At 35.3% G+C, this 14,464-nt stretch overlaps 1 protein-coding gene across 2 annotated transcripts; it reads right to left on the bottom strand.

The window, feature by feature from the left end:
* Positions 1-1,891: 1,891 nt before the first annotated feature.
* On the bottom strand, positions 1,892-5,078 carry LOC109021693 (MDIS1-interacting receptor like kinase 2-like). 2 transcript variants are annotated; one of them, XM_035685638.1, is made up of 3 exons: positions 2,751-5,078; positions 2,556-2,636; positions 1,892-2,470 (listed from the first exon to the last, which is right to left on the bottom strand). In XM_035685638.1, the coding sequence occupies exons 1-3, from the start codon at positions 5,023-5,025 to the stop codon at positions 2,163-2,165; spliced, it is 2,664 nt and encodes an 887-aa protein (XP_035541531.1). In that variant the 5' UTR covers positions 5,026-5,078; the 3' UTR covers positions 1,892-2,162. The 2 variants fall into 2 exon arrangements, with proteins under 2 accessions (XP_035541531.1, XP_035541530.1); XM_035685637.1 differs by having other exon boundaries at positions 2,556-5,078.
* Between the last annotated feature and the right edge of the window lie 9,386 nt (positions 5,079-14,464).

Raw genomic sequence — 14,464 nt, forward strand, 5'->3', positions numbered from 1 at the left:
TGATGTATTAATTATAATTTTTAAATATAGTTTTCTTATTTTAAACTTGTGATTTATTATTAGTCTTGCCATTTGAATGGAAAATATTCAGTTCGAACGGTAATTATTAATTATTATCGTTTGAACACTTTCTCCGCTGCCATTCGAACCAGCAACCAAAAACCATTCGTATGAAAATAAAATTGTCATTGCAGTTCGAATGGTTCATTAGTGCATTCAAACAGTCTGCATGTTTGATCATTCGAACACATACTGTTATGTTCAAACCATTTTTTCATCATTTGAATTGAGAATAAATCATTTGAACTGGGGACTAAACGTTTGAACAACATTTTTAAGTCAAACGTTTTTTCATACTTGTTCGATCGAATTATGTATGTTCGAACACAAATCATATTGTTGGAACAACAAGAAAGCGTTCGAACAATTGCTTCATTCAAATGTGATCAAATAAATTGGTGTTTTTCGAATTAAATTACCTACCCGTTTGAATAGTTAAACGATAATCTTCAGTTCAAACAATTTTTTGGGAAGAAATAGTTTCGTCCTAAAAAAATTAAGTTCAAATGGCTTCGAATGGGTTAGCCACATTTTGTCCCTAAAAGTATTTTTTGTGGAGCAAAAAATAATTTGTTATGAAAAAAAATTTTTAGACGAAAAATTTTCATTGTAAAGAATGCAATCACTTATAGTGCCTTTAGAATACTTGCTCAGTATTTGAATGAAACTCTAAAATAGTTTTCGAGCACAATTTCAAAAAATGATGGATTAAAAAGCATGTTCGAGCATTTGCTCAAACTCATGCTTTCAAACAAGCAGGATGACCCCCGAGCAATATTTTGTCATTTTTCATGACAAAAACTCATGCTTTCAAACAAGCAGGAAGTATTCCAAGCAGAAGCTTGGACTTGTACAATGTTCATCTATTTCCCGATTTGCATTATGCCTTGCTTGCCAATCTTGTGTCATGTTGTGCCTAAGTCGTTGCTCGCCCTTCGCGCTTATACAAGAATGATTCCACACATAAAAGCCGTATATAAGGATGTTTATATAGGAAGGGTGGCTAGAATTAGAGTTTAACTAGGTTTAAGAAACCTTTTAAAAGTTCAAATTTGCCAAATTACAAGCCAAATGAGCGTGTACCAAATAATTACTCTGCGACATGTAAATCGCAAGTATAGCAAGAGGTCTAGGGGCTTTTGAATTACAAGTTTTCATTTGAGATAACATCTAGAAAAATTGTTGGAGGTTTGGCTAGATTCATGTAAATCTCAGGAAGGATTAGCGACTATCTTTCCAAGATCTTGTGAAGGTCTAGCAAATTTGATATAATTGCAATTTTTTTTCAGTTTAAACCCGAAGTTTAATACAAGTTATTAAGTACTGAAAGAATACAGATGACGTAGTATTCTCGTTCTATCACAACATGCTATGCAATTACAGTTGTTTATGTAAGTATCAAACTTTACTATCATGACAACACATATATGATAGGATGTGAGTACCACATGTCTATATTCCAATAATTCCAAATAATAACTCTTCTATCACAATACATTTATAATAATAGCTTTATTAGTGTTACTGGGCAGATCCCCCCTCCACTTGGTAGCCTCCCCATGTACGGTGATGTTCGGCCATATGGGTGGGAATTACCTTCCACCCTTCACTATTGCTAGCCAAAAGCTACGTACTATTTGTTTTGCATATTTTATAGAAGATATAAAAAATATCATGCTGCTCAAAAATTTTTTATATAAGAGTCAAGATAAAATAAAAAGTAAAGATTGATGTCTCAAGCTCTGACTTTTTAAAATTAAGGTCTTCAACTCCAAAAGTTTCAAATCACATGGGTTTCTATTAAAAAGATTTATTGAGAACAAACGAACCTTCAAGTTGCAAAAACTTGCAACATTTATACTCCCAAAAGACGCTTTGGTTGATTGATATAGTTGGAACTGAATTGAAGGACATGAGATGATAAAAAAAGATACATTAACACTCATACAACTAACAACACTAAAGTTACACAAGTACATGGGATGGAAATGCTCTAATAATTTTTGCACTTATTTTCATTAATTATTTTCATTAATTATTATCTGTGCAATGTATAATCTTCAACTCTCAACTTCAAGTTGGCAATGCACTTCTGGATGGCTCTAGGAATGTGCCATATTGGTCGATAACACTTTAGAAATCATTTCCATCGTCGGCCGTGATTGTGGACAGACATTTAAGCATTTCATGGCAAGCTGTACAACTATTATAAGTTCATTCTCAACTTGAACTGTTGGAAATGGAAGACGTTGGTCCAACACATCTTTCACCTGTATGTTCTCCATAGCTAATGGCGATGATAGTGAGGAGATCAAATCACCTGGATGCTTTCCTCTAATGACTTCGATTGCCAATACCCCAAAGCTATACACATCACATTTTTCAGTTACCTTCATTGTATAAGCAAGCTCTGCAAAAGAAAAGAAATGAAGGAAAGAAGGACAAAATCAACACATATGCATACTTTTCTTCGATAGGACAATGAAACAATTTACCTGGTGCAATATATCCATAAGTGCCTACAGGAGAAGTCCAATTGGATGAGTCTAGCTCCAAAAGCTTAGCAGTCCCAAAGTCTGAAACATGAGCCTCAAATTGAGAATCCAACAAGATGTTGCTACTTGATATGTCACGATGAATAATCGAAGGGGAGCAATCATGGTGCATGTATGACAAGGCATATGCCACACCTTTAACAATATTCAATCTCTTACTCCAGCTCAATACTTTAGCAGCATCTTCGTTGCCCAAGATTAGGGACAAGCTACCCCTCTCTAGATATTGGCAAACCAAAAAGGAATGTTGCACATTGGAACAGAAACCATAAAGTTTCACAATGTTTCGATGTCGTATGTCTGTCAATGCCCTTATCTCATTCAAGAACTCCTTTTGAAATCTATTCTCGCAAATGTCATGTAGTGGTTGATTGAATTTCTTCACAGCTACGGTAGGTCCTGAAGTTAGCTCTGCTTTGTAGACGATTCCATGTCCTCCTTTCCCAATGCAGTATAGAGCATCAAAACCATTGGTCACTTTTATGATTTCATCATACAATGTTCTTCCATTGAATTGTAATATTGAAAGAAATACATGGCCCTCAATCTTGTTTTGTTTGGGTTCTAGATTTGTCCTTCTTCTTTGCTTAAAGAGAAAAAACCCAAGGAAAGAAAGTAGAACAGAAACTGCTCCTGAAAGCGGGAAAACGAGAAGAAACACGACTTTGTGTCCCTTTTTTGAGCTATGTTTGTTTATCATGGAAGCATTGCAAGGTTGTAGTCTTGTAACATTACCACACAATCCCTTGTTCCCTTGTAATGCTTCTACAGGAGCGTTTAGAAATGCATTGTTATTGGGAATGGGACCCTGCAACTCATTGTAGGATATGTCGATATACAACAAGCCACGCATTTGTTCGAATGCTTTCGGAATGAAACCAGAAAGATAATTGTGGGAGAGATTTAAGATCACTAAGCTCTCCAATTTGTTAATTTCCAATGGTATCTCTCCATCTAAAGAGTTATAACTTATATCTAATTTGGAGATATGAGATAAGGTTAGGAGGTGAGCTGGAATCCCTTCACTAAAATTGTTGTGGCTTAAATTCAAGTCGATCAATTTCACGAAGTCCCCGAAATTACTTGGAATTGACTTACTCAGCTTGTTTGAGGACAAGTCAAGATATTCAAGATGTTTCAATGATCCAAATTCAAAAGGAATAGCACCAGAGAGTTGATTGCCATTCATCCTCAATCGCTCTAAAGAAATCAACCTTCCGAATTCTTTTGGAATCGCCCCAACTATATGATTTGAAGAAAGATCAAGCTCACCTAGCTGATTCCAATTTCCAATCTCGTGTGGTATGCTACCAGTAATATTGTTTTTACCCAAAAGTAGGGTGTGTAGTTGTTGACACTGTCCCCAATTACTTGAGATCCTTCCATAAAATCTATTATGACTTAGATCTATGAACTCCAAGTTTGGATAGACACCGAAGTCCTTAGCTACATCTCCAATGAGTTGGTTACCTCCTAAAAGGAGTCTGACTATGCTTGTGCAATTTCTTAAGCTTTTGGGAATTCGACCAACGAAATAGTTGTTGCTTGCATCAAAGTACCGGAGTGATCCACCAATATGGCAAATGTTTTGAGGCAAATTACCAATAATTTGGTTTGTGTTCAGCTGTAGAGTTTCCAAGTTGATGAGATCTCCAATTCCTTGAGGAATAGGACCGGTAAGTTGGTTTTCACGAAGGAATAAAGATATCAGATTGCTTAAGTTAGCAAAAGAAGTTGGAAGAGAACCACGCAGTCGGTTTTGATCCAACTGTAGATATTTGAGAGAAGTCAAGTTTCCTATTTCTGTAGGAATGGATCCAGAAAGCCTATTATTATCCAGGTGAAGTAGAGTAAGATTTACCAAATCACCTAATGATGCTGGAATTGAACCCGAAAGATTATTGTGTTGAAAACTTATATTCTTTAGGGATTTCAAATTTCCAAGTTCTGAAGGGATGGGGCCGGAAAGTGAATTATCAAACATGATCAAGATGGTTAGCTTTTTCAAGTTCCCGAAAGTGGGAGGGATTGGACCAGTCAGGTGGTTGCGACTAATGAAAAGTTGATCCAAATTGGAGAGGTTTCCCATTTCTGGAGGAACAAAACCAGAAAGTTCATTGCCATAAAGAAACAAAATAACCAAGTTGCTCAAATTGCCTAAAGCAGAAGGGATGGAACCGTCTATATGGTTGTTGGGAAGAACAAGTTCAGTTAGAAGGTTTAGGCGCCCTATTTCTTCAGGAATGGAGCCGTTTAAGTTATTCTGTATAAGGTGGAGGACCTTAAGATTAGCTAGCTTGCCAATTTCTGGTGGGATTTTGCCTGAAAACTGATTATAGGACAAATCGAGATATTCGAGTTTTGAGAGGTAGCTAATTTGAGGTGGAATTGAACCAAAAAGTGCGTTCATGTAAAGATCAATGTACGCAAGATTTGGAAATGACAAAAAAGAAAATCCTTGAAGCATACCTTGTAAGCTAGATTCGGTAATGTTTATTTTGATGACGCTTCCTGCAAGGTTGCATGAAATACCAAGCCAATTATTGCATGGATTCCTAATGGAAGAAGAAACTGAAGTCCATGAAGATAAGTGGGATTGGGATTGGTTTTGAAGGCTGTTTTTCCATGTAAGAAGAGCAGTAGCTTCTTTGGAAGAATTAGAAGAAAAGGCAGGCGCGTCCAGTGATGAAACCAACTGAGCAAATAGGACAAAGTTGATGAGAAGGGAAAATACTTTCTTAATGGCTAATGATCCCATTGTTTTTACTTGTAGAGCGTATGATAGTTAAGGGCTTTATTTATAAGCTGCAATCTTGTACGGGGCCTACCACTCATCAATAGATACTGTTCAAGTTTAGAAAATAATTTAAGCGCAGGGACATTGATCACATCCATCTTGCGACATTTCTTAGCAATTCAAGGCTGGAAATTAATCTCGTCAACTAGATTCCACAGTACATTCAACATTCCAGTCACATCAATGGCTGGGAAACTTAAAATGTTGTGTACGTAAAGAGAGTTTGAACTTGGGGCTCATGTGTTGAAGGAGGTACGTAGTCTTCTTCCCTTTCTTTTAGTCCCGGTTTGGATACATAAAATCATCTCATCATTACAATTTTCTCAAACTCTCACATAAAATATTTAATTTTTCTAACTAATATAAGAATTTATCATAGCATAAAAAGTATCAACTTGATCAATTCATCATGTAAATTCATGTATATATCTTGTTGATGGTGAGCGGTGAGCACTATCTTGTCTCTCGACATAAGGAACATTCATATTCTGGTCATCCATGTTGCATTTATTGCTTACTATAGATAAGTAAAACCTCCCCTTTTTTTATCAATATATTTTTTAATAATTCTTGAGTGGATCATACAAAATTCATTGTATTAAAACTGTATTCAGATGTGGACAGCGATTCTTAGACGAAACAAATTCAAATAAAGTTTTCATTCCTAATATATTGAGCCTACGGTTGGGATGAGTCGAGTTCGAGTGAGTAATGGGCGCTTAAGATTTGTTCATTTAACTTTTATTCGAATACAAGTCATGTTCGAGTTCGAGTTTTTCAGTTAATGAGTCTAGCTCGAGTTTACCAAATCACCTAAGGAACATGATTTCCTCTTATACAATATTTACTAGGAATTTAATATTATACAAAAAATTTAAACAAGAATCAATAAATAATTTCTCAACAATTTAATTTAAGGCTTGCAATATTGATACCAGCCTTCCCAGTACAATTTCTCAACAATTCATTGTTGAAAATTCTCACCTACTAGCTATAAAGAGATCTAGACTATTCGGGTTCATGTACGTGTTGAAGGAGGCAGTCTTCATCCTATCATTTAACTCATTTATAACCGGGCCAGAGATATAAGTTCTCTCCGAGGCTTAGTGCAATTTTTCTATGCTTTCAATTCGTCAACTACTTTGTTGTTTTTTTTTGGTAGAGAAATAGACATTTATGGGTTAGAATGGTTATCTTGTGGTTTCAGAATCGGTTTTTGACTTTTATGATAAACCCTATTCTCAGAGTAGTTTTCTAATTTAAGGCTAGCGATATTGATTCCAACCTTCCCAATATATTCAACTTTCTCGTAACAATTTCTCAGCAATTCATTGTTGAAAATTCTCGTCTACTAGATTCTCTATCGCTTCTACGAAGATTAGGATTGCTTTTACGAACTTTCGTTGAACTATTCTCTTAACTTGTATAAAGTGACTATTCGGGTTCATGTGTTGAAGGAGGCTGTCTTCATCCCTATCATTTTACTCGTTTAATGACCGGGCCAGAAATATAAGTTCTCTCCGATGATTAATTAGTTCAATTTTTCTACGCTTTTAATTTATCAACGACTTTGTTGTTTTTTTTTTTTTTTTTTGGTAGAGAAATAGTCTTGATCATAAGAATCACTATAATTAAGCAAAAAGTCAGAGAGATTCCACAAAGTCTGTCAAAATACTCGTTCTTGTCCTTATTCCTCAATTTTCTTCCGACACTAAGTGAGAATTGACTTTTAGGGACAAATTAAATTTCGTCCCTAAAATTCATTTTTGGAGACGTCTCCAAAAATGTCTAAGCTATTAAATTCGTTCGAACTGATAAATAACGATTCAAACAAAATTTTTATGACAAATAAAATTGTCTCGAAAAAGAAAAACCGTTCAAATAGAACAAAATAGATTCAAACAGGGAATTACTGTCTATTCGACAAAAATATATACTCTGTTCGAATAATAATCTTGGCTCGAAATTAATTTATTTTTCCTGATGAAAGTTAATAATCGTTCGAACTTAAATTTATTTGTTCGAACGGATGAGATTTGGAGGGAAAATGTGGCGGCAAGGTTGTTTTACTGTTCAAACAACACAACATAGTTCGAACTTGTTCGACACCATATTTATTGATTAAAACGACTAATTTGGTTGAAAATTATATAAAAATTGTTTATCATCATTAATTTGTGCATATAATTTTTCCATTAAAGTAATAAATATTTTTTCCATTAATTTGTTATCATTTTTAAAATATAAAAAATGTGTATATATTATATATTCTGATTTGCGATGAGTTAAAATATTTATAAATTCATAATTTAATTTTATGTAATTAATTTCAAAACTTTTATGTTAAATTTATATAAATATAACTTTAAAGATAGTATCATTTTTTATATTATCATGAACGGCAAGTAAAATGAAAAAAATAAACAAGGTGGCAAACACAAAAAATAAAAAACCTACATTAATTACATCTCAAATATATAATGTTCAATTCAACATAAAAAAGTAAAATAATAACTAAAACAATCTATTTGCTACGTAGATCAACATCCTTTGGTAACATTTTAATGTGTCCGTCTAAATCCCTAAGCTTCTCCATGTTGGGCTCAACGAACTCCACAAACAGAGATCGTACCTGATCCAAAGTAGCCCCAGGAGATTGTCTTTCAACAGCGGCAATACTACTAGAATATGGATCAGTCAACGTGCCACTAGAATGTTTTGGTGCAGTATAGCGCAAGTGCCCCTTGCTCTTGCTGAATGTGATCTTGTTAAGAGGCTCCATCTATGGCTACCTCCGCTCAATCACAGACAATGTAACTCCCGATCGGAGTAGGTGGTTAGATATTAGCAGTGCAAATGGTAGAGTACCTCCACTGGAATAGCGTGACTCCGATCGGATGCGGAAGAAGAAATACAATGCTAGATCAATGAGGTCCTCCCGTGCTATCCACAACAAGAATCTGGCTCGATCGATCCCAAAATCAATCTTGTATTTTTTTGGATCAATGTTATAGCCAACAATCAAATTAAGCAATTTGAAAAATCTATATAATCGGCCTATTCGATCACCTTGCTCCCATCATATTAAGGAGCCGAAAGGTCTCGCACTAACTGACATACCTGATCGTCTGTGAGACAATCATCAGGTAGATCCTCATCTTCACTACCATCCGAACTAGCATCCAGCTCTACATTCGACGCTAGCGTTGAGGATGCGATCGGTGTGTCGGAATCAGATGGTGCAGCCGTTGGTCCCGGTGTTGCCATTGCAGGAAATGCACCGTCCACGTGCAGGATATCAAGGAACTCAACAATTATGGGAGAGATAGTAATACTCACTCCCCAAACCCTTAAGGCGTAGAACAGAGCATCAGCATCATCCTCTCCAATGGCACGATAAAACTCACCGATCATCTATGGATATGCAATCCCCCACTGCTGACAGATCGGTGTCCATCCCTGCTCGGTGATAATGGACTGTATGCTCCATCCCTCCCATGAAAGATCACAGAAGTCATCCAAAATGATCTCCCGCTCAACAAGTATAGGCCTTGTCTCCTAAGCACAAGCTGCTCCACTACTTTGGCTGGTCTGATATCTCGCACGTTTTCTTCCGTTGATTGCCATTAGAATACTGTTTAACCACAACGAAAATTTAGAATTATTTAACCATAATATTTAAATTATATTATTGAAGAATTATACTATATTGAGCTGAATTGAAATAATTAGTTCAAACTAGGAAAATCTATTTGAATGGACTGTTATATTCATTTGAACCAACAATTTGTGTTTATTCGAATGAATTTAGTTTGTTCGAACCGAAATATATCTGTTTGGTAACCGTGCGTTCGAATAGACTAGAGTCTGTTCGAATGGAACATGCCAAATAGCCATGGCTGAGTCGACTCAGCCCCGAACGAAAAAATCAAATCTAGATGTTATCCTTTGTTTTAATCGGTAGAAATGATGAAGGAGTGAAGCCCAATCATTTCTACAGATTGTTTTGGTGTTATTTCTATGGAAAACACCAAAATGGGGGATTTCGGATCTGAAATCCATGCCCACCCCCAAACATAACTCATTCGAACATAAAACCAAATAATAGATATGGAGACTTGACTCATACCTCTTAGAAGTTCAAATGTGGGTTTGCTATGGCGGTTTTCGCGGGTGAGATAAGGGGTGAAATCGTTGTTCTCGACAACTGCTGGTTCGAACTGGAGTGATTTATGACATTGTATTCAAACTGGGTATATGATGCCTGTGACATCTCATTCGAACAGGATAAATATCTGTTTGAACTGTTATTAAACTAATAAATATTGTTCGAACCGACATGAAATTAGTTCGAGCTATTATTGTACTAATATATTTCCAATTACATTACTAATACTAATACATGATAATACTAATATTACAAAGTACAAAGTATAAAAGTATAAAAATAAAACTAATAATAGTATTATAATACTTTTATTTAATATATTTAGTATATTATTTGTAATATACTTATTCTATTACCTATAGCATACTAAGTACCATATATTAACTTATATATAGTAGCTATATAATTAAGTGTTTATAATATATACTGGTACTTATTAGTTATATTGCTACTATAGTTTAAGTATTATATATAGACTATATAGCTATTGTTATTATAAGTTATGATAACTATACTCATATTCATTACTATTATAAGTTATGATAACTAACTCATATCCACTCCATGCACACACACAACTCTATTTTCAGCTCTCTCCACATGCACGTCTCCCTCTTATCTCTAGGGTTTCACCTCACATATATATAGACACACATATGTTATCCCATGCTATTACAAACTACCCAAACACTTGTTGCCGCGCCACCTTAGAATCGCAAGCCCTAGCCTCCATCCCCTCGGTTTCATGCACTCCCATACCGAGAGTCACCCCACGTAAGCTAGCCCTCCATCGTCCATACTGCTGCCACCAGTGCACCCCCTCGTAAGCCTTTGATCAACCAACCCATTTCCACCGTGCACCGCCCAGAACTCTCACTGCTCCCATACAAATCGATGCAATCGTGCACGCATTCCATCTCCACGAATCACAACTCCACCTTGCCGTGCGTCACCTCCACTTGACCATCACCGGAAGTCCAGCTCCTCCGCCGTACACCACTGCACCACCACCAGAGTGTCGAGAACAACCATCTCCGGAGTGAACCGAAACTCCTCTGTTTTGGGTCTGAAAAACAGAGCATTTGATTGCTCCTCCAAGCACGGCAGTTTCGCACTACCAACCCTTTCGGGCGTCTCCTCTGCGATGCAAAGGGAACCCATAGTCTAGCATCTCAGCCATGCCTAGCCGTGCCACCGTCAATAGCCACCCAGGCCATCGCCGCGCTTAAGTCTCTCGATAAGGAGCCCTCCGTCTCCGTCTACTTCTCCTTCTCGATGCTCTCATACCTCTCTCTCTCACTCGTCATTTTTTTCCTCTCTCAGTGCTCTGCCCCCGGGATAGGCCCCTTCATCTCCGCACCACACGCAACTCCTCCATTCACGGTGAGCTACCTCTACCTACCTCACGCCGAACTCCATTCCTTCCACTAATCTCTCTTTCTGCCCCACGAGCTTAGCCACCCTTTCTCTATCGTAACCAGCGCCCTCACCACCGTAGACAACCGCCCAACTCGCCGCTCGTCGAGTTCTCAATCTCTTAGTGAGCCTCTGCCTCACAGACCATTGTTTTGCTTCTACGTAGCATGAGTTTTTTTTTTTTTTCCAGGTAGTTTTGTTAATATGAGTTTACGTAACTTGGTAATGTGTCGTTTAATTAAATAAAATTACATTAATACCCTTTGCTACATATTATTTAGATATGGAATTACAGTTTTGCCCTTATTATTAGATGGTTTCAATTTGAAATTTATTTATATTAAATATGTTTTTACATGGTTTATGTGAGATGTATAAGAAATTTTATAGAAAATAAATAGGATTTTCAAACTGTACTATTGGTAGCAAATTATTTTAGTAATTGTGTAATTTTATTTTTAAACATTTAAATTATGATTAAAGCTATTTGTTTATTATTATTTAATGAAATTTTTACTTGTACTTACCTTAAATGTTGAGTATTATCAAAGAAATTTAGAGAATGAGGATATTTAAGGTTATGAAATTTTAGGTTTTGAGGAATTAAATAGGTTATTTTAAAAGCTTAGAATTAAATATCGAAATATGAGATTAATTGAAAATTTATGAGAATTACGTGATTATTTTATAGGTGATGATTAATTATTGTTCAAAATCTTTGAGGAATTTCAAAAAATCTAAGCAGTTCAGGTAAGCGGGGTTCCTATACTAGACTTTGCATTAAAATAAAATGAGTTGAGGATGATTTTTGGAAAATATACATATTTGGTTATGAAAATAAATTTGAACTACCTCAGTTATTTGTTCTGCATTACTCATGAGATTCTATTTAAGAAGAAAGTATTTTCTGTCATGGTTGGTGTAGACATGAGCTTATTTTTGACATTTTGTTTCTGAACTTTGAAAAAGAGAGTGAATATGAAATTTTGTGTATAAATTATGAAATGTGATATGATTGTGTTCTGTTTTGAAGATTTTCTGTACTCTGATATGATATGATGTGATTTCCGAAAACCTCTAGCATAACATTCTGTTTCTGTTTCTGTTCCGTTCTGACCTCACCACGGGTGTAAAACTATGGCCTTTATTTGGGTTGGTACCAACTTTTCTGTTTCTGGTGCACCCACTTTGAAAACAAAGTAGTTTTCTGCGTGGTCTTTCCTATGTGCACACTCGGGGCTTCGAGAGTGAATAAGGGGAAGATTCACATTCTGTTTATGCTCAGTTAGCTACCGGGATTTGCACAGCCCTACCACGGGGGTTAAACATGGTATTTGTTCTAATATGATAAGAGAAGATGTAATGTTTCAGCCTATACTATGCCAAAGGGATTTTGAGAATGAACATTTTCGAACTTTCGCTCTGATATTTTTATAACTTGCTCTGACGCTGCGTTTTGAAAACAATATTCTGATTCTGCATTCTGAAATAAAATATTTTGTTCTGCATTCTGAACTCTGTAAATGTTCATGTTTACACACTAGTATATGTCCTCTCCTTACTGAGTTGTTGATAACTCACCCCTTATCTCCAATTATTTTTCAGATAATTTTGATGGTTCAGCTAGAGAAGAAGAGTATGAGGTTTTAGCAAGGTGTGATGTCCGTAATGGAATAAGTGTCCGAGGGAACGGGGCATTACAGTCATGCATATGACCCCAATGCCTAATGGTCCCCGTTTTGACCCCGACATATATAAGCCGTTTTACCCACAGAACCATCAGTTTAACTTATGTTTTTCCTTTTATGGAAATGTTTCGCTATCACCTTTAGAGATAACTTTTATTCCGATGTAGGCTAGATTTTTTACAAGATCTTTATTTTGTTATGTATTTTAATTCAATGCAATATTTAGAGTTTTGTCTTTCCAGGAAAAATTCTCAAAATCTCAAATCTCCTTAGCTATTTTTGCCTGACTTGTGGTTTTAGAATCAGTTTTTTACTTTTATGGATAAACATTACTGTTAGAGTAGTTTTCTATCTATTTTGTAACATTTTTCAATTTCAATCCCAAGTTTCTATTGATTTTCTAGCCTTTCTTTATTATGTCCGGCATCACTGATCCTCACCATTAAGCAATAAAAGATCCTTCTTAAAGCAATATATTGAATACCAATATATTTGAACAGAACGACTATTAAAGATATGCCATATATTTGAAACCGATGCAGAAGTTCGAGTTGTTGGCCAATAATAGATTTTACTATGTGGTTTCGTTCATCTTTTCATTATGTTCTTACGTTTTCCCAATAGAAGCAAAAATGATGATAGGATGTCATTAATTAGGCAACTAATTAGGTTTCGTTCATATTTGAACAAAAAACTAATGTTCCTAGTGGAGGGATGGACGTCCTTCAAAATCAATATATATACACAAGAGTATTGTCCCATTACATAGAGCTAATGATAGTACTGGTGCGTAGCTGATCATTGTGAGCTCTTCATTCCTTAGAATTATTAATTTATTAACTTTTAAGGATGTCTATAAATTAATTGATATTATAAAATATAAGACGAAACATTATAGAAGAAAGAATACAAAAGTGTTCCGAGCTTATAAAATTACTTGTCTAATATTTAATAACATGCCCATTCAAAGTAGTTTAAACTTAAATGGTATATACGACTCATCATATAAAGAAAGCTCCTATATTTCAAGAACTATGCAAGCTCCATATCTTTCTCATAAAGAATTTGTAGAGATTTTTTAGCCCGACCAGTCATGTTCTTTACTATAAACTTATAAATAAGTTTGAAGACACATAAATCCCTTTACTATCTTTCTTCAAGGAGTATGCCAACCAAGAAAATAGGAAAATGTCTATGCAAACATTTAGATTGCAGAAATTGTTTCCATACATAAGGTAGGACGAGAAAACAAGTGCTGATGAACTTGGCAGAGTTTTGTTCAGAGATCTAAATGCAATTCCCCGACAATGATCATATGACCATTACCTAAAATCTAGCTAGCTTGTAGTTGTCAAGGTTTTTAGTAGGATCTTGTTAGCAATCCAAAGATCATTGTTTAAGGAATGTCATTGCTGAATCACTTTAATCAGCATGTTTCCACAGTTTTTTGTATTCATTCATTGCACATAGGTAGAATAACTCATGGGATTTGATGTTTTCTTTCTTTGGTAATAATATAAAAGTTAACTTCCTTTTAAAAAGGTGGATGCATTAAAGGTTAAGAAAGTAAACATTTAGTACTCCAAGAACAATGTCCTAAGGCAACAAGTTAAAAAAGGGGCTAATTTGTTAATGATATTTGTTTTGTCATCATAGTCATACAGTTTTGATAGTAAAAAGAAAAACATAAGGATCAATATTCTCTTTAATTCTCTATTGGTAATTATTAATAAAAACTAATTAAGGATCAAGATCATCTTCTATTTTCTATTAAATTGAA

This window comes from Juglans regia, chromosome 2 (genome assembly GCF_001411555.2).
Source record: "Juglans regia cultivar Chandler chromosome 2, Walnut 2.0, whole genome shotgun sequence".
Lineage (NCBI taxonomy): Eukaryota > Viridiplantae > Streptophyta > Magnoliopsida > Fagales > Juglandaceae > Juglans > Juglans regia.